At 42.0% G+C, this 22,240-nt stretch overlaps 1 protein-coding gene across 6 annotated transcripts in view; it reads left to right on the plus strand.

The window, feature by feature from the left end:
• The window catches only part of MED12L (mediator complex subunit 12L), a 178,267-nt gene extending 156,027 nt beyond the window's left edge, over window positions 1-22,240 (plus strand). For 3 of the 6 annotated variants that reach the window (XM_081862062.1, XM_081862064.1, XM_081862065.1), the window contains 6 exons: window positions 2,394-2,483; window positions 3,303-3,523; window positions 7,940-8,096; window positions 9,417-9,518; window positions 19,687-19,768; window positions 21,164-22,239. In XM_081862062.1, the coding sequence (XP_081718188.1) occupies window positions 2,394-2,483; window positions 3,303-3,523; window positions 7,940-8,096; window positions 9,417-9,518; window positions 19,687-19,768; window positions 21,164-21,216 (705 nt within the window). In that variant the 3' untranslated portion in view covers window positions 21,217-22,239. Of the gene's footprint in view, window positions 1-2,393; window positions 2,484-3,302; window positions 3,524-7,939; window positions 8,097-9,416; window positions 9,519-19,686; window positions 19,769-21,163 lie in introns of all 6 variants that reach the window. The other 3 variants (XM_081862060.1, XM_081862061.1, XM_081862063.1) reach the window with 3 other exon arrangements.

The raw sequence follows: 22,240 nt of genomic DNA on the forward strand, positions 1-22,240 counted from the left end.
AACATATTTGTCTGCTGGGCATTGCATCACATTTCTTTTTTGTTTATAAAATGTGTGGATTAATTTTTATAGAATCTTTGAATTTTAGAGTAGGAAGAGACCCCAGGGGCCATGTTGTCCAGTTCTCTGCTGTATAAACATTTTAACTAAAGCACCAATGGCAGATGACCAGCCAATCTCTGCTTTAAAATCTCCAATGAAGGCGAGATCACCTCCTTCCAAGGGAGTCAGTTTCACTGTCCAGCAGCTCTTACTGTCAGAAATTCCTTCCTGATGTTTAATTGGAATCTCCTTTCTTGTAACTTAAATCCATTGATTCGGGTCCATTCTTTTGTTTATTGTGTTATTGCCAGTTTGGGCACTGCTTTCCTTTTAGGTAAAGGCAAAGGCAAAGCAGGTGTTGAGCTGTTCCGCTTTTTCTGTTACCCAATAGCATTTCTCTGTCTTCTCCATGCAAGGAACCTACTACTGGCTTGTTCTTCCTCTTCTTTGAACATAGCCAAAGAAACCTTTTTCAAAAGTTATCTTTAACTTCTCTCGCAAACACGATTTGCCTGCACCTGTGCCTTCAATATTTCTCCTCTTAAGAAATTCCCATCCACCTTGAACTCCTTTTTCTTTAAGAATTTCTGAGCATGGGTCTTCCTTCACCCAGTAGTTCCTTAAGCTTTTTGAAATCAACCTACTTCAAGTCTAGAGTGCATGGCCAAGTATACTCAGCTTTTCCTTGCCTGGGTATAATGAAAGCCAAGAGGCCATGACCACCTCCGCCCAAGGCTCCCTATACACTCACTTTATTGGTCACTTCCTCCCTGTAGGAAGTCACTTTCCACAACCACATGTCTCCTCTCTCTGGAGAGTGGACAGAATCATTCTGTACACTGTGCCTTCCACCGCCACTTCGGAGAGTTCTGAGGTCTGCAACCGCTGTAGTTGCTCCTCTTGCTCAGAATCAGTGTCCAGGGTGAGGGCATGGAATCAGTTTTGTAGCTCCAGAGGCTCAGCATGGTTCCTGACAGTCCTACTTGTGTCCACGGGTTCATGTTCTGCACTAGGTGATCTTTCTCCCCCCTGAGGGGCACCCTGCTTGCATCTGTGTTCTTGGACAGTCCACTCTGGTAACATCAAATCATCTGGCTCCAAGTTAGTAAGTTCAAAAAAATACCATGGCAAAGAAGCCAAACTCTTGCAGCTAATGGTAAAGTAAAGGTCAAGGGACCCCTGACCATTAGGTCCAGTCGTGACCGACTCTGGGGTTGTGGCGCTCATCTCGCTTTACTGGCCGAGGGAGCCGGCGTACAGCTTCCGGGTCATGTGGCCATCATGACAAAGCCGCTTCTGGCGAACCAGAGCAGCACACGGAAACGCCGTTTACCTTCCCGCCGGAGCGGTATCTATTTATTTACTTGCACTTTGACGTGCTTTGGAACTGCTAGGTTGGCAGGAGCGGCTAATGGTACATGGCCCACAAATCCATAGAGGGAAGATGTGAACTAAAATTTCCAAACTCACATGAAGTTATTTCCCCTCCTGCCACTAGATGGCACTGCTCCTCTGTTCTCACTGTCTCTTGTGTGTTTTCAAAATGTGCCTGCCAGTGGTGGCAGTTTTTCTTGCCAGATATTCCTCTTAATCTAAACTGTTTAGGGTTTGTTACTCAGGATTTCATGGTGGAGCGAGACTCCCTTAATATTGCTCTCATTTGTTCTTGGAATCTTTTTGACTTGCCCTCTCAGTATCTTTTGTCTTTTCTCTCACACACTTTCCTAAAATCACCACCTCAGCTTTAAATCCCCAGGACCAAATCAAATAAAAACGACCAAAGGGTCAGCAGCGTGTTTCCTCAACCAGTTCTCTCCGCGCTGCTGATGTTTGTGTTTGTGTTGCATCTCACTTGTGTCATTCCTTCAGAGCTCCGTAGGGACTGCTCTCATCCTCTGAAGACTCCCTGCTTCTTCCTGCTTCCTGATGGAAGATGTTTGGAAGAGTCAGCAGAGCTAGGACTTGCAGGCTTCTTCTCCACCCCACCCCAGCCTTGCCCAATGTCATTCAACCAGGCTGAATAGCTGTTTTGCTGAGATTAAACACTCCAGGGAAATGTTCTGGGAGGAAAGCATGAAAGCACCTCAGTAACTGGGTTGAAAGAAGAAAACGTCAAAGGGACATCCTTTTTTTAAAAAAATGCAGTTAAGAAATTCAGCTATGCACATAATACATAACTCGGCATCACTTGCCTTCAGAAAGAAAAATATTGGAAACATACCAACTTCTGTTCTTAGGTTGTATTTTAAAATGCCTTGAATGCCTGAACTGTTCACAATGGTGTCCCTAAACATGTAATCTTTAAACTTACAATAAGTAATATGTTTTTTTAATTTGTAATTTTTTTGCAGGGTCCGACTATCGACCAGGCTGCTCTTTTTGCTCAACAAATCCGGCCAGCTTCTCAGCTTCCGCAATATCCAGGGATACAGCAGACACAGGTACATAATAATTGGTCTGTGTAGGGAAAGGATGTGCTAAGGCCCTGCCTGTGCCTTACACTGAGATCCAGTCATGTTCAGTGTTCGTTGTACTCGGAGTAGACCCATTGAAATTTATGGGCATGACTAAACTAGGTCTACTAATTTCAGTGTGGGTCAACTCTTGAGTAGAACAGGGTTGCATACGACCCTGCAGGTTTTATGAGGGGTTTTAAAACGGCCGGGATCTTTCATGACTCTCCCTTACTTTATAACCCTAAAATCTTAGATTCATAAGTTTAGTAAATATGGGCTAGTCAGAACTGATGGCATTTTGCATGCAAGAAGATGGGAAACTCGTGCCCTTACCCCCATGACCTTGTGGCCAGAAGATATTATTTGCGTGAATTTATGCTTTTACATGAAAGCTGTGATTTATGCAGAAGTGAAGCAGCTGGAATGGTGCTGCCACAATCATGCCAGTCCATCCTCTGTGTGGAAACTGCCCTGCATAAAAGCAGCAGCTTGGAGGTTTCATTTATCGTATATTGCCCAGCCTTTGCTGTGTTGAAAAGGTAGAATAATACGAAACCCGCAAACATGTACGGCTGCAATTTGAGCCTAGCAAATTCAAAGTAAGCATAATTAAACTATGGGGATTTTTTTTTTTTTTAAGTGTCTGGTTGCTATTTCAAGTAACAGCACAGTATACATTCCTTGTCATCCTGGTGTGCTGCTTGCTTGCTTGTTTAAAAAATAAATAAAGAGTAATAATGGCAAGCTTTCTTTAGAAGCATCGAAATCAAAGCAACTTGTGCCTTGCCCTGTTTTTTCGTGCAGACTATTCCTCATGGCTACACAATGTATAGCACTCAGATGCCATTGCAATCACAGCAGGCCGGAGGCATCGTCCTTTCGCCTACCTACAACTCCAGGGCCTATCAAGCAGCTCATTTGAACCCTGCTCTGATGGAAAGGCTACGGCAGACACAACAACAGCCGAGTGGGTACATTCATCAGCAAGCAGCTACCTATCCTCAGCCTTTAACAGGCAACCAGCGGTAAGATGTTTGTCAGGACCTTTGATATCTTGATGTATATAACCTTTGGAAAGAGAGTTTTGAAAATACAGTAGGTCTGCGAAATGCTGGAAGAAGGTATATGTAGTTGACCAATCTGTAAGGGCTGACAAGCTGTGGATTTTGCCTAACCTCTGATGCTGGGTGACAAATCACCCAGAGCCTGATTGGTTCCAAATAATATATAGCCCCAGCTGAGATTTCAGTAGATCTTGCTGCTTCTTGCCGATCTTTACTATCTGCAACACGTTGCGTAGCTCCTTTTCATTCTCATGCTGCGTGGGATTAGGCCTCTGATGAATGTCTTTGAAAATTCCCACCCACTGAAAATCCCTACAAATCCTTTAAACTTGGGCCTTAAATTTGTGCTGCGAGAAGTGAAGCTACAGGGAACCAGTCAGAGGGCCTTATCGGTAGTGGCGCCTGCCCTCTGGAACACCATCAGATGTCAAGGAAATAAACAACTATCTGACTTTTAGAAGACATCTGAAGGCAGCCCTGTTTATGGAAGCTTTTAATGTTTGATGTTGTGTCACTTTTTTATATGTTCTGTTGGGAGCTGCCCAGAGTGACTGGGGAAACCCAGCCAGATGGGCGGGGTATAAATAAATTACCATTACTACTACTACTACTACTACTACTACTACTTGGGTAGATTTGAATAAATTTACTAAAACCTTCCGTGGTGCAGTTTCTAACGCATTTGTGGGTATGTTGCAGATGATTGGTTGTTCTTTTTATATGTCAGAACTTCAGCTAATAAAATTGGTTAAATTAATTATCCCTTAGAATTACCCTTTGGTTCCTATAAAGAGAGTTAGAATACATATTAGTGACCTTTGTAATAAAATGTTTCAAAATGCAGGGCTCGACAGAGCATTTTTCCAAAACCGTAATAGCTATTAAAAGTCTTTGTGCAAACTTCCAGTGCTTCCTTGAAAGCATCCCTGAGGCTATGGGGCCAGCTGTGGGGACACTTTTGGCTTTCTTTATGCTACAGATGTTTCATTTTGTTGTTGTTGAAGAAGAAAGTAGTCTTGTTTCTTAGGAAAGTATAAAATGCCAAGACTAAGCCAATGGATTACTAGTGAGTGATGATGACATAATTCCCTGCATTCTTGCAAGGATGGAAATCGTGGGATAATGGTTGACTTTTCCTCCTCTGATTATTAATCTCAAGATGGATAAGTGATATAATTGCATGTTGATATTACTCAAGAACTGAAAAATTCTATGGATTTCAATGTTGATTAGCCATCTTAATTGCCGCAGTTCAAGACTCCCATTGTGGCTGAATTCTAGACCTTAGTCTACATACATAAAGCTTGCAAACGCTTTCAGATTTTCACCTATATGTGGACTTCTATCAAAGCATTCATGGAGTCCTTTTTCAAAACACTAATATACTCTCTTACCATGAAGAATTCAGCAGTAGGAGGAGCAGTAGTGGCTGATGAGGTCGCACAGGTGGGGTACATTACTCTCCTGGCTGCCCAGCACAGCAGATTGCTGACTCAGAGGGCGAAGGCAGACATGAGGTGCAGGGAGCTTGAACCTGTGTAGCACATGGTAGTAGAGCCAAACTGCCACTCTTGCTGTGATGTGCTGCACCAGGCCCAGCTCCTTTGCCTTGCCCCTCCCCTCTATTTCTCAGTGAATGCCAGTGGCTCACTGTGTTGGGAAGCTGGGACAGCAATGGTGTGTCACTGGCCGCTACTGATGGGAAGACTGCAACCAGAGCTTTAGTGTATATGTAACTCCTACATGATTTGGGATGACTGCATGTTATAGAAAAGATGGTCTGTATTGTTAACAGTTAATCATAATCTGCTATATCTCAGTTGCAGCAAATAACAGTTTTGTCCGGTTATTTTTCTGTGATTTATTCAAAAATTACTTTAACCTTCTGATTGATAGACAACAGTAAGCTCTTGCAATATCATTGCCATTTTCAACTTGGCATTCCTTTTTTAAAAACAAACAAACAAACAAACCCAATAACCCTATTTTATCAATCAAACCATTGCCGTCTAAACCACTGAGCCTAGGGCTTGCCGATCAGAAGGTTGGCGGTTCAAATCCCCATGACGGGGTGAGCTCCTCTTGTTCAGTCCCAGCTCCTGCCAACCTAGCAGTTCGAAAGCACGTCAAAGTGCAAGTAGATAAATAGGTACTGCTCCGGCGGGAAGGTAAACAGTGTTTCCATGCGCTGCTCTGGTTCTCCAGAAGCAGCTTAGTCATGCTAGCCACATGACCCGGAAAAACTGTCTGCGGACAAACGCCGGCTCCCTCGGCCAGTAAAGCGAGATGGGCGCCACAACCCCAGAGTCGTTTGTGACTGGACTTAACTATCAGGGGTCCTTTATCTTTACCTTTTTAAAGCGAAAATTGCACATCCTTGACTTAGCGTTCCATCCTCTAATTGCTTCTACACATATTCAATAAATATTAATTTATCCAGGCAGCTGCAAAATGTACACGCAATCTTGAAAATATCTTCATTGGCAAATTCTATCCTGCAGTGCTTATAATTGCATTTAAGTATAATAGCATTTAAATTGAAAGTAAATCCCTAATATGCCTATTTTGTTTCTCTGCATTTGCTCAACCCTGATTGCATTTCCACAGAGGTATATGATCAAAGCATTTTGCAACATCTTGGGGGAGATGCGGCAATTCTTCACACAGCAATATAATCCAGAGATTAAAAGCTTCAATTTTTTAATCTAGTACACCCTTGTCATTGCAGACCGATGAAGTCTCATGCAGTCTACTGATTCTGTGTAATCCCCTTGCTATATAGAATCATAGGATTGTAGAGTTGGAAGGGACCCTGAGGTCTAGTCCCAACCCCTAGCTATGCAAGAATCTCAATTAAAGCATCCATGACAAATGGTCACCCCACCACTGGAGAGCCAGTGTGGTGTAGTGGTTAAGAGTGGTAGTCTCGTAATCTGGGGAACCGAGTTCGCGTCTCCACTCCTCCACATGCAGCTGCTGGGTGACCTTGGGCCAGTCACACTTCCTTGAAGTCTCTCAGCCCCACTCACCTCACAGAGTGTTTGTTGTGGGGGAGGAAGGGAAAGGAGAATGTGAGCCGCTTTGAGACTCCTTAAAGGGAGTGAAAGGCGGGATATCAAATCCAAACTCTTCTTCTTCTTCTTCTCTGCTTAAAAACCTACAATAAAGGAGAGTCCACCACCTTCTGAGGGAGTCTGTTCCACAGTCAAACCTTACTGTGAGAAAGATCTTCCTGATGTTTAGTTGGTTTTTCCTGTAACTTGAAGCCATTGATTCAGGACCTACCATCTGGAAAGGGAGAAAAGAAGCTTCCTCTGACTTGCACGTGAGAGCCCTTTAGATATTTGGCTCTCCTCTCTCCTCTCAGTCTCCTCTTATCCAGGTTAAATACACCCAACTCCTTCAACTGTTCCACATAAGGCTTGGTTTCCAGACCCGATAATCCTTCTCGCCCTCTTCTGCATGCGTTCCAACCTGTCAGCATCCTTCTTAAATTGTGGAGCCCAGAACTGGACACGGTATTCCAGACTAATGTAGAGTGGAGCGGTACTGTGACTTTCCTCATTCTAGACACTATACTTCTGTTGATGCATCCTAGAATAGCATTCACTTTTTTTGCCGCTGCATCACACTGTTGACTCATGTTGAACTTCTGGTCTGCTGAGACCCACAGATCCTTTTCACGTGCTCTACGGGCAAGCCAGGTGTACCCCAACTTATGTGTGTGCAGCTGGTGCCTGCATATAGAACCTTACATTTGTCCCTATTGGAATTCATGTTGTTAGTTTTGGCCCAGTTCTCCTATTTGTTAAGGTCCTATTGAATCATGATTCTGTCTTGTGCTGCGTTAGGTACCCCTCCCAGTTTGGTGACTGTCAGCAGGTTAAATTGAATCCTAATCCTTACCTAAAAAAGGGATATTATAGAGCTGGAAGAGGTTCAGAAAAGGGCAACCAAAATGCTCCCCTATGAAGAAAGGCTGCAGCTTTTCTGACTTTTTAGTTTAGATAAAAGACAACGTTATTTTGGATTTCATTTCATTTCTGAAAGTTCACATTGCGACTGTTTCTAGTGTATAGTTTTTCAGTAATTAGAACTATTTAAAAAATCAGTAAAGATTGCAGTATATAAGAATATAAAAATCAAAATGTTAATAAGATGCTTATATATTTTGACTCTGATAAGAAGCTTTATTTTGCATTTTTCTTCATTTTATCTATCTTTATTACTTTCAGCAACCTTCAGTCATATTTCATTTGGCTGCTGATACCCTGCTGGAGTTTCAATTTAACGTGCAAGTCTAGAAAATTAAAACTGGCAGGCTCTCATTTTATTTTCACAACTGTAAATGATGTGCGGTCAATTCTTTTTGCTCAGATTGAGTCATCAGCCTTTGCAGCAGAATCCCTTGGTTGGAGGGCCACTCGACGCTATTCCAGCCACAGCTTCCCACCCAAACCTTAACTCAGTTCAGATGCCTCAGGAACAGATGAGACAGAGACAACAACAAATTCGACAACAGAGACTCCTTCAGGTTTGAAAATTGTCGCCTTTGTGTCACTGTGTGTTTATGCGGGGGGCACTATTCCATGAAATTTTAAGCACTAGGATACTGGATGTATTCACATATCATAGTATGCCCTAGTTAAGAGCTTATTGTGAACACACAAATCACTTTCCTTGGTGTTATGCCCAAACTGGGAATCACGGTTTGTTTCACTCAAGACAAACTACCGCCTGAAGCCACATTTTGTTCCTGACTTCCTGTAGCTTAAGTGAAGGAAACTGTGATGCCCAGTTCAGACAAAGCACTAAGCCGAGGTTTGTTGGTCCTGCTCACGAGTAAGGAAGGAGCAAAATGGGAGTGCTCTGCTCATTCCTGGTAATCCATAAGCCATGGTTCACTGTGATGTGTGAATGTAACCACGGCGTTAGTCCTATCCAGCCCCAAATTGTGTAGTCTGAATGCTAGTGGTCCTCCAAAAGTCTCAGACAGAAGCCTTCCTTAGTAGTTCTTCCTGAAATTATTTAAGTAGAGATGCCAAGGACTGAATCCGACACTTATGCATACAAATCCCATGCACTAGACTACAGTCGTATCTTGGTTTTTGAACAGCTTAGTTCCCGAACGTTTTGGCTCCTGAACGCCGCAAACCCGGAAGTGACTGTTCCGGTTTGCAAACTATTTTTGGAAGCTGAACATCCGATGGGGCTTCCATGGCTTCTGATTGGCTGCAAGAGCTTCCTGCAGCCAATCAGAAGCCGCTCTTTGGTTTCCAAATGTTTTGGAAGTTGAACAGACTTCCGGAACAGATTCCGTTCAACTTCCATGGTATGACTGTATTTAGCTACGCACCTATTCATATTTGTGTGTCTGCATTGCTTTCTTAGGGCCTGTCTTCTTCTCTCAAATTTACGTTTTACTGCTCTTAATTTTATAAGCCTCTTAGATAGAAAAGAAGGGTCAAAATAATAAGAAAGCTCAAGTGTCACCCCTACTCTCAAAAAAGGATTTTGTTTAAATTGTTGCTAGATGTGTAGCTGACCTTTTCCAAAGGGCTTCAGCAATTTTCTATGTACATGTGAAAACATGTATATAGTTGAATTAAAATAACAGGACAAGGGCTGTAGTTAAGGAAGCATTAGATATTTATCTGCTGGGAGAAAATGGTTTTGAAAGTTTGTCAAAGTATAACATGCAGTTGGTGAAGGGAACCTTAAAATATCTTATCATAGTTCATGAACACAGCTTATTGAAAGCAACATCCCTTTGTTCTTAAAGGCAACTTTGTTATTGTCTTTCTATGACAGCATCATAGGTAGTATTATAGTCACATTGGCCATATTTTTGCAGTTGCAGCAGCAGCAGCAGCAGCAGCAGCAGCAACAGCAGCAGCAGCAGCAAGGACAGCAGCAGGTGCTTAGTCTCCAAGCAATGCACCCTCAGCAACCTTTGGTAAGTGGACGTGTTAATAATAGGCTTTGTTCTGGGGGCTCTGTACTGTTGGAACAACATGGAAAAACAGGGTGACGTAGCTAAGTAACTTTCCTTATCCCTGCCATCAATTTCTGGGTTCTTGGAGAGCAAGTGCAGGGTTGATAAGGGAAGTCGTGCTCCGTAAGTATCGAAAATGATCAGGTATGATGACCTTGAATTTCCATCTCTGGTTTGCAGGAAGGCAGAGTGAATCACCTATTGGAAATTGTGGAATTTATATTTATTAATATAGCATTAGTATAAGTAGCAAGACAACTGTTTTCAATAGTATGCACCTAACTTTAGGGTGCATGATTCTTCAACATTTCCTTACAGCTGTGTTTTTCAACCAGTGTGTCGTGACACCCTGGGGTGCCTTGAATGATGGTCAGGGGTGCCGTGGGCAACACTGGCCTCTGTCCCTCTTTCCTTCCCTCCCTCCTCTGCTACCCCTCTCACGTCTCTGCCTCCCAAAGGCTTGCACAGCTGTTTGTTGCAGCAGCCCTGGCTACAAGCTCCCCAGGATGATCAGAGGCTGGCAAGGGGGTGCTTCCCAGGCCCCTGTGGGGCAGTGTGAGGAGGCACCTCTCTTTGCAGTGGGGCAGCTGAGAGACCAGGGGCGGCAGCAGCAGCTGCCCAGAGGACTCTCAAGGAGAGGGAAGAGGAGAGGAGTCTGAGGGAACCCTCCACAAGGGAGGGTGTTTGAAAAAGAGTGAGAGGCTGCCAGCTCTGCAGGCAAGGGGTGACATAACTGGGCTCCTGAACCCCACAGGGGTGCCGCAGAAATAATGTAGTTGGTCAAGGGAGCCATGGACTCAAAAATGTTGAAAACCTCTGCCTTACAGTACAAAGGAAAGGCTTTCTAATACTGCTAGCCTGTTTTGTGTAATACTTGCATAAAGACTCCCTCTGGTGGATAGTATAGCTGTGAATTCTGCTACAGCTTTTACCTGGTTTAACTAAGATGTTTAAAATCAGATTACCTGTGATGGTACACAGAAATTAGATTTGCAATCTGTTGAATATGTTTCTCTTCTTAATTAGTACCAGTCGGTATAGGCACTTCAGTAAAAGATACGTTGCAAGTTTTTAAATATGCAAGGACTGCCTCAATATAATCACAGGACATTTCCCAACGTTAGCATAACACAGGGATTACCTAACAGTCTAATTGCATATGATGTATTTGGTAACTTCCAGTCCTTCAAGACTATCAAAACAGTTTTATGAGTACGTTATTATTAACATTGTGTTGCATAGTGACTGTACAGTCCCAAGTGTAATGGAAAACAGCTAGTTAGTATTGCGACAAAAAATAACTTACATGAAACTAAATCGTTGTGATTCTGTGGATTGAAGTAGAACATGCTGAAGAAGGAAAATGAAGCTGGTGAGCAGGAGAACTTACTTATTTTTATTTAGAAGAAACTATAAGCCACTTAATCAAAGAATCTCTAAGCAGCAAAGAGGACTTCCGGGTTGACGCGATCGGATTAATGGCGGATTCCCTCCGAGCTCCGGGGGGAATCGGCTCCGCTGAGAACGGATCTTGCCGCGCCGGCGACGCGGGGACCCTTAGAAACCACAGGTGCGGATACCTGTGGACTTGGTGACTCGGTGGGCACCTTAAGCGCCCTCCTCGACAGTCAAATAGCCTTTTTAAAGGCTGCGGAGAAGGTACGAGGAGTGGCGTGGTGCTGAGAGTAGACCGCTACCTCAGTGGAGTGAAGCCGCAAGCCATTGCCGGAGAGCGTCAACTTTCTTCCCGACATTTGGACCGAAAGTAAACACCCCGTGAGTAAAGGAAATTCGAACTTTAAAAGAAATTTTATCCCTAATCTGGCGACCGGGGGGGATGTGCTAAAGGGAAGTCCGCACCCCCCCCCCATACAGACAATTTAAAGCAAGGAGCGAAAGCCTAAGATCAGAGAGAAATAATCTCGTGTCTTTTGGAGATTGACAGAGATTTTATCAATTTACGTGAACAAGTCGTTTTTTTTTCTAAGCTGTGCTGGAGGAAAGAGGAGAGTTTCAGAAAATTTTTGTGTACCCCCCCCCCCGAACCCGGGAGTACCCTGTATCAGCCTAGCGCGAAAGAACAGGGTTTTGACAGCTGTCAAGTGAGCTGTCAAACGGCAGGACTAAGAGAACTATTACTTTATATCTCTTGGATTTACAAAGTGTTATATTCAACTAGAAGTGGTTGGAAACAAAGTAAATAACGAGCTAAAAAGACTGTTGGTTTAGAACTTTAACAATGGCAATCCCTCTAGAGGGGACTGGAGACATTACAATGGCTGCAGAAGGAAAATTACTAGCAGAAATAGAAAGAGCCTTCTTTCTCGTGGGAACTTTACAAGAGCAAGCTATGATTATGGATAAACAGTTGATGACCTTGATCTCTAAGACAAGTAATCCTGCTGATGGAAGGAAGGAATTGACTCTGGAAGATTCTGCAGCTGAACCAGAAAAGATATCTTTGGAGTTGGAGGAAAAACAGGTCGAAGGGGAGAAAGTACAGATGTTAAATTTCTTACAGGACTCCTTGCAGCCAAGGAACAGAGAAGCCCTTTGGATGAGAGAATGGAGAGAGAAAAGCAAGGGAGGAAGCCGCTGGACACAATAAAATATGGGAAGTTAAAAAAATAAAGAAATATAACTGGGGCTTCCTCCTCTTTTCTGGATTTGATGACTTGGGACTTTGGGGACCTTTGGCAGAACCTTGGCACCAAGTCCTTCTAACTAGGATTGATCTGAGAAAGGATGAAGAGACCTCCCGAGACTTGAAGACCAATAAAATGGATTACCAACAGAACAGGCAGGGAGAGACTGAAATAGACTTAAAGGCCTCCGACGTGAGAAATCCGGGCTAGAGATCTTAGAAGAGGACAGTTATTTTGGAAGGGACAGATACCTGGGCAGGGAGGGAAGGGGAAAAGTAGAATCTAAAATTTTAGGATTTTTGGGTTTTTTTCTTTATAATGTTGATTCACATTTTAATATAAAAAAGGGTAATTTTTGGTATAAGAATCTTGATTGATCTTAGAATAAGGATCTAATGTATATAAGTAAAGGATTATTGAATTGGGCCTAACAAAAAGAATTAAATTTAAACATAATAAGAATAGGATTGGGGAAGGAAATAAGAACTTGCTGAATTTAATATGGAAATTGGGATGTATGGGGGGTGGGGGGTGGGGGGAAGTCAGGGAAAGAGGGTTATGAAAGTAAGGATATGAAATCATTTATATGTCTCTGTGTGTGTTGTTATAAAATGTGAAAATCCAATAAAAATTTATATATATATAAAAAAGAATCTCTAAGCAAATGAGTATCGCTCTACATTAAAAAAAAAAGAAAAGACAACAGGTATGCATAACTTGTTTACATGTCCAGATTGGCTTGCTGAAACAGGCATCTAAAGCAGTGAGGGTTCCTGCCTAAAGTTAATAAATAGGGAGTTCCATTGCCGCCATACTGAAAACTCAAGCCCTTGTCTACATTTAGCAGCAGTTCTGTAGATGGAAGTGGTCAAGTTGCCACAAAGGGCACAAGGCAATTCCTCAAGTAAACTAGTCCCAAGCTTTCTCGTGTACACGTCATCTGTAAAAATTTTCAATGATTTTTACTGTATGTACACATCTGTAAACAGTTGTGAACGCTGAGGAACAACAGAAAAGTAAATCTCCGATTAAATTTTGCAAGCACTGCTTATAAAGACTAGCGGTTTAGACTGGAGAGCGAAATAACTGCCACAGCCCTGAATTCAGTGTATTAAAAAAGAGCATAATAAATTCCAAGCACTGTCATATAATGCAAACTTGAACGTTCACAAAGTATGAGGAGGAGCTGGCTAGAATAAATTAGACACTCTGGAACACTCACAGATCTATCCAGGAAGAAGTGATAACTCCCAGGACAAACTCAGGGTACGGAGAGAAGGAAACCTTCAAAACAAGTATGGGGGGGGGGGGACAAGTATCTGGGAAATTACTGAGATGGTTCATTAGCAAGTTCTCAAACCCAGTAACAGGTGATTAGAAAAAGCAGGAATACAGGCTACTGGAAGGAAGAAGTGGAGAACAGTATCAGCATCTTTCTCTGGTCTGACTGGAGGTGAAAATCCTAGAGGTTGAGGAGTAGGGAGCATTCTGGGCCCTGGCTACTTTTTCTTTTTCTTTATTAACAAAAAGCAGTATATCCAGTACAGTATAAGTGGTTTGTTGGGAAACTGCCATCCCCTTTCAATTGCCTAAAGTTTGCTCATGCTTTTTGGAGGCTTTGCATGGTAGCTTGCTGGATTCCTATAGGTGGTGGGGCATGCTAGCAATTATTGCACATGCTCAAGTAACCAAGGGGTTGTAGTGGCCCAGTGGTCAGAGGTCCTCTCCCAAATCTCCCCTGAATTCTGAATGTTCACATGTCCCATCTACTGAATATATATTCAGGGTGACAGATTTTCCGTGCCATTTCATCAGTAGCGGAGAGCTTCTAAATTTCACATTGAGTTATGAGATATCACATGTGCTTCCAGAGCACAAAGGAAGGTTCATCCTGCTCAGGCACACACAACATCTATCATCCTCGTCCTACTAGTGTGAATGCCAGCTGTCACAGCATTATTTTGCTCTTTGCCTTGTCCAGACTCACTAAATGCCTGCCAACACTAATTGCTTGCACATTTCCATCAATAGACCAGTTTAAAGTATTATTTAAACTAACTTCGTATAATCCTATGTGATAAATACTGCACAGAATGAAATCCCTCTACAAGGCAAGAGTCCTTGAACCTTCAAAGTTTTGCATCTTTGTGCTCCTAAACCTACAGCAGAAGCAAAGGAGGCTGAACTGGAACTTTTCAATTAGTTGTTATATTGGTTTAGTTTCCTCCTGAGGATAATATATTCTTTCAAGCACATAGAATTGCATCACCAGTTGGGAAACAAGAACCAAGCTTGTGCAAACAGAGCTAAATTAAATACAGTGGTATTATTTATGGACACGATCCATTCCGGGGTGCCGTTCGCACCCCAAAAAGTCTGTAAGTAGAGTGCCGCTTCTGCGCGTGACGTGATAGAGTGCTCCTGTGCATGCATGACGCACACAAATTGCTCCTGCACATGTGCAAAGCGGCGAACCCGGAAGTAAACACTTCCGGGTTGGCCCTGTTCGTAACCAGAAAAATGCAACATGAAGCAAACATAACTCAAGGTATGACTATAGTAGAGAATTTAAGACTAGAGGCCCCACCTTTCTCTGCCTCCGTGCCCACGGTCACTGTGCTATTTCAGAGACTGCATTATTTGTCTCTATTGAAAGGATAAATTATGTTCTCATTGGCATCTTTCTTTGTAGTTGTTTTTCTGTTGTCTATTTGATAGCTTTGTTTTGATTGTTCTGTCAATCTGTTTTGCAAAGCTATAAAGCACTAATCCAATGTAAGTAGGTAGGTTTGGGCATCTAACCATTTCATCTGCTCCTCTAAGTCCTGCTTTCCCAACAGAAGTGTACATATTTCAATGTATAATTTTGGAACAAGTTATTAACCATTAGATTATTATTATTATTATTTACATGGTTAAAGTATTTCCGATGCCAAAATGCCCTTATCAGTTGCAGTCGGTCAAATGTAATGATAGCCGAGGTAAGGCAAAGAAGCAAAATTGCACAGTGACCTATCTGATCTAAAGGGTTTTTTTGGTATTCATTGTCCTACCAGAAGCCCTTTGGGCTACCATTTGCTGCCTTCTCCTCTTTCCTGGGAGTAGGTCTTGGCTGTCCTGTTCTAATATCCCACCTTGCTCACATAGGTTTGTTAAACAACCCAACCCACTTCTGGACTCTTCCATTTTTATTTTTTATTCAAAGCTGTACTGCATTCTTTACATAGATTAGTGTAGAAGGTAACTTTTTTGCTGAATATAAAATTGGAGTTTAAGGAATGCAGGGGTTTCCCTGCCCTGCTTGTCTGTGGGAACGGTTCTGGCTTACATTGAAAGGTTTGGGGTTCCGTTTGGTAATCCTTAATTCCTTATCTTTAGTTTTACTTGTGTAAAATAATGTGTCTATTGTTTGTAGGAGCTTATACTGTGAAAAGGACCCCTTGTTCACTCTGGCATATGTGTGGTGGGAAAAGGGGCATGCAGATACCGGAAAATGTCAGTACTGTCAGGAGTTCGGCCTACCCTTGAGTAGGACCCTGGCAGAGACACATGCCCGATCGTTCGGGAGCTTCATAAGCTTTCTTCAGCCCGAACATCACAGCGACTGATGCCAACCGACACCGGCACACTTAGGGATCCACAGAGTTTGCGCAACTTGCGTGTGACAGACCTCAGCAACTGAGCATTTTGGCTAATCTACTTTATTTACATATAAACACACACGGAGCACTGCAACATGGCTCCCTCTCTCTATAGCATCAGACAGCAAAGAGAGAAAGAACAAAGGACAATAGTCCCACTTCATGGAACACAGTAACACAAACATCCTGTCACTTCCCACTCTGTGGAGTCAAAACATACTCCGCCATGTGAAAGACAACAATCCTATGACTGCAATCATAGAGCAGAAATTCTAACAAGTACGGCATCACAAGAAAACCTGGGACACAGGGATGAAATGTCTCATATGAGTTCCACCAAGTGGAGCTGCGTTCCCTCAAGTAGAGTAGCCACTTAACATGTTGCCAGAGACAAGGAAGTGCTGCACCCAAAAACTGGGCAGAAAAATGGCACGTGGAGTTGGATATTTTGTTGTTAATCCTACATATAGGATTGGATTCCAGCTGGTATCATCCAACATGGCCAGTGTTCAGGCATGATGGGCAATGTAGTCCAAGAATAATTAGAGGGCCCCTTTGTTAACCCCTTATTTATAGCATTAGTTCAAGCATTAAAACTGAGCCCCCTCTCCCTACTCATTTGCTTGAAAAGCCTCTGGAAAGAGTTTGTGGAGGCAGTTCAAAGCCCTTGAAATATCTGACTTTAAATTTCAGGACGTGAATTTATTCATCCTGAAAACTTAACACATCTATGGCAACTGCCTAAACATAGGCAGTAAATCAAACCAAAAGAGCACATTAGGCACATGTTGTAGTTTTAAGATACAAATGTTCTTTGCATTTTTTATTTATTTTTGGCCCGCTGTAAAATAGTAAAAATACTTTTTTCCCATTAAGTTGTCATGCCGGCCTCCCTACTGATCTGCACCCAATAATGAAAAATGCAATTCTGAAGATGTCCAGAGAAAACTGTAATTCTCAAGAATGATAAAGCAAATCTGTATATTAGACTTACGGGGATAACATATGGTAAACAGGCATTAGACAGAGTTTCCATTTATTTGTCAGGGCAGCCGAACTCTTTTTAAAGCATTTGGCAGGTTACTTGCAAGGAACAAGCTTCAAATCTAATTTATGTCTCGGTCAAACTTTTATTGTTAAACTGTTATTTTAATAAATCTTCACCAATTGTATAGCCAAAATATGCACTATCAGGTTTTACTTCGGGTTTCAGGAAAGGTATCATGCAGCAAGAATTACATACCCCAGAAATAATGTAACTGGGATTGGGGGTGTTTCCCTGACAGTTGGACATAACAGAACTGTGTTATTATCCACATCTATGTTGTGTTAAATAAGGAGGTGTAGGACAGCAAGTACATTTTATAGAAACGGTTCCTTCAATCAGAATTTCATGAAATTCATATTCTGACTGCAAAGAGCACAGATTTCTATGGAAGGGATCTTCTGGCCCTTCAGAATCAGGTTAGCCTGCATTGCTCAACAACACTACAACATCCATGGCTCAGTGAGATTGTGAGTGAACAATACTTGAGAGCTTCAGCAGTTTGCATAACATTAATCATAAAGGCTGCTGACTCTCATGCATGCACACATTTCATGCACAGTTGGGCTGCATGGTAGAGACTGACATGCAAAAGGATCAAACATGCTCTAATGAAAGAGGTATGTATGTATACTGGCCAACCTTTCCACCTGAGAACCCTTTGCACTGTCTTATATTAGCTTTATTTTTACAGAAATATCTCTGTTTTCTTTTCCAACTCAGCTTGCATTTCCCCTTTAAAGTTCATTTGCATACATGATACCTGATATATAGTGGGTTTTATTTTCTTTACTAGCTTCATAATATGTACACATGCCTCCAGCAGCTGAACATTTCCTCTGTATAACTGAAGGAATATGAATGTATAATTTATTATTTGGATGTATGGAAAACATTATTAGCTAGATGAGAATGTAGGCTTCTAAACTTCCAACAAAATACTGGGAACACAGCTCCAGTTGCTGAACCCTCCAACAACTTGAAAGAACAATTCCAGAGGGATCCATTATCTTCTGAATGAACATAGGAAAAAGATGCTAAAGCTTGAACTTTCTAATTTTCTTTCTTAGAAAACAAAATAGAAAAGAGTACCAAGCGATCCCTTATTCCAGCACTCCAAAATACATGTGCAATTTCATGCCAGGGTCATTCAGATTGTTGGCTAAACATCTAAGGCACAGAGCATCAAATGTTATATTTTTATCAGTATTGCATGTGTAAAGTTTTATCACCATCACCATCATACTTTACATAGGATAAAATGTCTGAAGGACCTAAAGCTTTGTCCATAGAAATCTGTGGATCTGTGAATTCTTACTAGGAGGGGAGCAGAATTTTGTTGTATGTACATTTATTGTTCACCCTTGGAGTATGTGGAGGCCGATAAGCATTCTTTAAATGGTTTAAGAGATGATCCCTTGTCAGGAATCATGACCATCTATTGATGAGAAGGGCAGTTTACCCCAGCTGGTTAAAGCCAGTCTAGCTGCAGGTGTTTTTTTTTTACCTTACAGCTCTGTGGTCCTTTTTAAGGAGCGCACTGTGTATCGCTGTTAACTTAGCATATTCTCTGCACAATGCTGAACAAACTGGGCTGGAGTCAGCTCCCCAAGTCCAGTACTCTGGAGAAAACATGGGTTTTCAAGGTTTTCTGATTCACAAGGGCATCGCAACATTTTGGCATAATCTTTCTCTTTCCTCCAGTCATCCTGAGTTGTCAGTCCTATTTTCCCCCATCCCTGGCTCCCCTTCTAGGTTCTTGGACTTGTTTGGAGAAACTAATTGGGGGGGGGGGGTGTTCATGCAGTGTCCAAGAGAATTATTTGCAACTACCTGTCTCTAAATCCAGTGTCTCCAAATCCAGTGTAGGCTTGAGGAACTACCCCATCAACCTCAGTTTGCCCTCAGCCAGCCCCTACCTGTCTGGCTTCTTTCTTAAGACCACCACTTTCTGCTTCCAGCTGAGAATGTGAGAAGTTTTGCTCTTGTGTGACAGAGATGGCAAGAGACTGTACCACTTCCCTCTCAGGTACATGGCTAGAGCCAGCAATGACAGACCTGAACAGCATTGGATTTGCTGATGCCTTAATCCAGGGACAGCCCCGATTTAGTTAAGCCATCCCAGTTTCTGATTTGATCCCCAAATGTCCCACTATTCCTTAGGATGTTCCTATTTTCATGGGAGAAATATGGAGTTATCCGATCCTTAAGCCGTCTGAAGGCAATCCTGTTTAGGGAAGTTTTATTAATGTTTAATGTTTTATTGTGTTTTTATATATACTGGAAGCTGCCCAGAGTGACTGGGGCAACCCAGTAAGATGTGTGGGGTATAAATAGTAAAATCATCATTATGGAATGGGACATCCCTATTTTCATCGGAGAAATGTTGGAGGGTATGTTTTTATATTGCATTTTCCTGTGAGTAAAAGAGGGCTGCCTCTTCACTCACATGATTCTTACACCCAAGCTGTTCTACACAGCAATATCTTCACCAAAACAGGTGTGGCCCAGTATCCTCGCACTAATGCACTGATCAACCTGAATTGAATTGAGATTGGAAGTCTGGTCTCCCAGGCCAAGCCAATTGTTTCACATGGATTCCTCCAAGGGGAGGAGAAGAGAAGTTTGGTTTCAGTCACAGATTTCATGTGCAAGCTAGACTAGAATGAAAGGGTTATTTCTTATTACTCTCATAAGTGGCATCTTCCTTCTCTGGCTGGCAAGAATACATTGCAGGCATTGTAGGTATACCTGCTAGTGTGTTGCTGATTATTTTTTTCTGGTGTTGAATATTGCAGTTTCCAAGACAAGGCTTGCAGCAGACACAACAGCAACAACAGACGGCTGCCCTTGTCAGACAACTCCAAAAACAGCTGTCAAGTAAGTATGCAGCACTGGATAAAGTATTTTGTGTTTCTACAGCTGGGAAGTATATTTTCTGCCAGTTAACTTTCCGCAAGTAATAAATATTGATGTAGTCAGTTCTGGTTTAAAGTAGTTTAGTTTGTGATAAGGCCTTATAACCTGAAAATTGCCACGTGCATGGATGCTGTTGATCAGTAGGGGTAGGTCTGGGTACTGGATATGATCTGCCACGGATGTACATCTAAGTTGTATAGCTCACACCCAGAATACTCAAAATAGTTGGTCAAACTTTTAAAACCGGTTTAACTGGCAAGTGTTTGTGAGAGAAGCAACTGAGTAACTTGCCCTTCTCCAGGGCTACAGTTCCCAAAAGAGAGGAATTGGTACAGGCATTCCTAGTTTTGTGGAGGAGCTTCCGTTCCAGACCTCTACATGTGTCATCAGAGCACACAAAAGCCCATTCTGCCCAGCTTCGCCGCATTCCACCCCTACCCTGCTCCTGCTGCCCCCCTTTTCATGACGACATGGGCTTACTTCCAGATTTGGTGCCATGCGTGTATGTGCAATTGTGCATCATTTGGATGTGCCTAAACTGGGAGTTGCCTGTATTTTATAAGGAGGGAAGCCAGGGCAGTGAAACCAGACACTTGCAAGCCACGAAATGTGCTGATTTTTTTGGTTCTAAATCACACAACTTCTACAGATCAAGCCATTACCAGCCATATGTAGCAGTCCTTGGTTTTGCTACCTGTTTGGCACTGCAAAAAATCAAATCAAATCAGGGTGAGGTTGTCAAGCACATGACAAACCACAACACATGGGTGATGGCCAGTGTCATGGGCTACATGTTCAACTGCCCTGCTTTACATTTATCATAATTCTGTGGCAGCAACTCTCTGACACAGCATCCTCAGGTGCCATTTGTTTGCAACAGGGCTTTGATGGTCAGACCTTACACTTGATGAAGATTTTTGTTAGCGATAAGACATCCATCACATTCATGGGAAATATGGTCCACTGAAATGTTCGTTTGTAGGATCACCACTAGGTGTGATTCTAGGTGGCTGTTGAAGCTAAGGCACTTTCACGCCATAGGTTTCAAATGCCTTGATACCACTTTAAACAGTCATGGCTTTCCCCGCAAAGATTTCTGGGAACTGTAGTTTAAGGGTGCTGAGAGTTGTTCAGTGACCTCTATTCCCCATTAAATAACCGAAAACGCAGAGTTGTAATGTATTTGGTTTGGGTACTGTTTGCCACCAGTTTATCTAAACTCGCCAATACGTTCTTTTTGAAATCAGTGGGGCTCCTCTGCACATTAACCCGGCATTAAATCTCATTGACTTCAGTAACTTGGCACAGGATTTTAACATTTGGGCATGTTCTCCCCCCTCCACCCCCATTTCCTAGGTAACCAGCCACAGCAAGGTGTGAATCCATATGGCCATCCTTCAAACTTCTGAATCTGGAAGATGGGAATAAGACAAAGTGTTTGCACTGAAGAATAGGGAAACAGAATTTGTTGCACTAATTATCTCTCTCTCCCCCTCCCAATTTTTTGTGCTGCAACTGATGTGAATATATAAGAAATAGGTGAATTTTTTTTGTTTTTGCACTTAACTAATTATAAATGTATGGATTATGTGGGATTATATGAAGAACATTTGTTGCTGAAGAATATATGGATTTGGTGCTTTTAGGGTATTAAAACTCCCTGCTCCCCTCTACAGGATTAAAAATCCTTCCTTTCTTTTTGTGGAAAACAAGTTTTGTTTTTCTTAAGAACTGCACTGGACCAAACTACTTACGAAAAAGGCACTTCCATATTTTTTTTTATTTAATGCACAAGGGTGGTTCCCCCCCCCCTTTGTTTTCGGTAGAATGTGTATTGATTTTGGTTTTTTAAATTAATTTTGATCATGTTTGTAGATTTCATAAGCACTTTATAAAAGAATTTGTTTGCAAAGTTTCTGATTTTTTTGTTGCTTTTATTGTGGTAATAAAGTTCCTGAAGGAGGATCCTTACCTGTATTCATCAAGTTTCTATTTAAAAATCCAATAGTTTGACAATAAAAAGCCTACTAGACTTCAGTACAAATCTCCGTAGCAAGATCTCCTACCTGCAGATGATCAAAATGAGTACCCAAAACCTAAATAATCACATGTTCAGTCATGCTCAGGGTTGCAGCCTATAACTGCAGTTTGAGACTAGAATAATTAAATGCATAGGTTTTCATTCTGTTTCCTGTAATTCCACTGGAGATATGCTAACATGGTTTCCACAGCATGCACCGGAAATTAAGATAATTTCTATTTATCAGTGTGGGTATTTCAGAATAATTTCAGGGAAGTTGTTTAATCTTCTTCTAATTCTTCTTTTTTACACATGTTTCCAGGTATTCTAAACAGTTTTCCAAAAGATTTCATAATATAGTTGAAATGTAAGGAAATAGCTGTTTTCTGAAATGCCATATATATGGTTTTTCC

Source organism: Podarcis erhardii (assembly GCF_964252035.2).
Source record: "Podarcis erhardii genome assembly, chromosome: 5".
Lineage (NCBI taxonomy): Eukaryota > Metazoa > Chordata > Lepidosauria > Squamata > Lacertidae > Podarcis > Podarcis erhardii.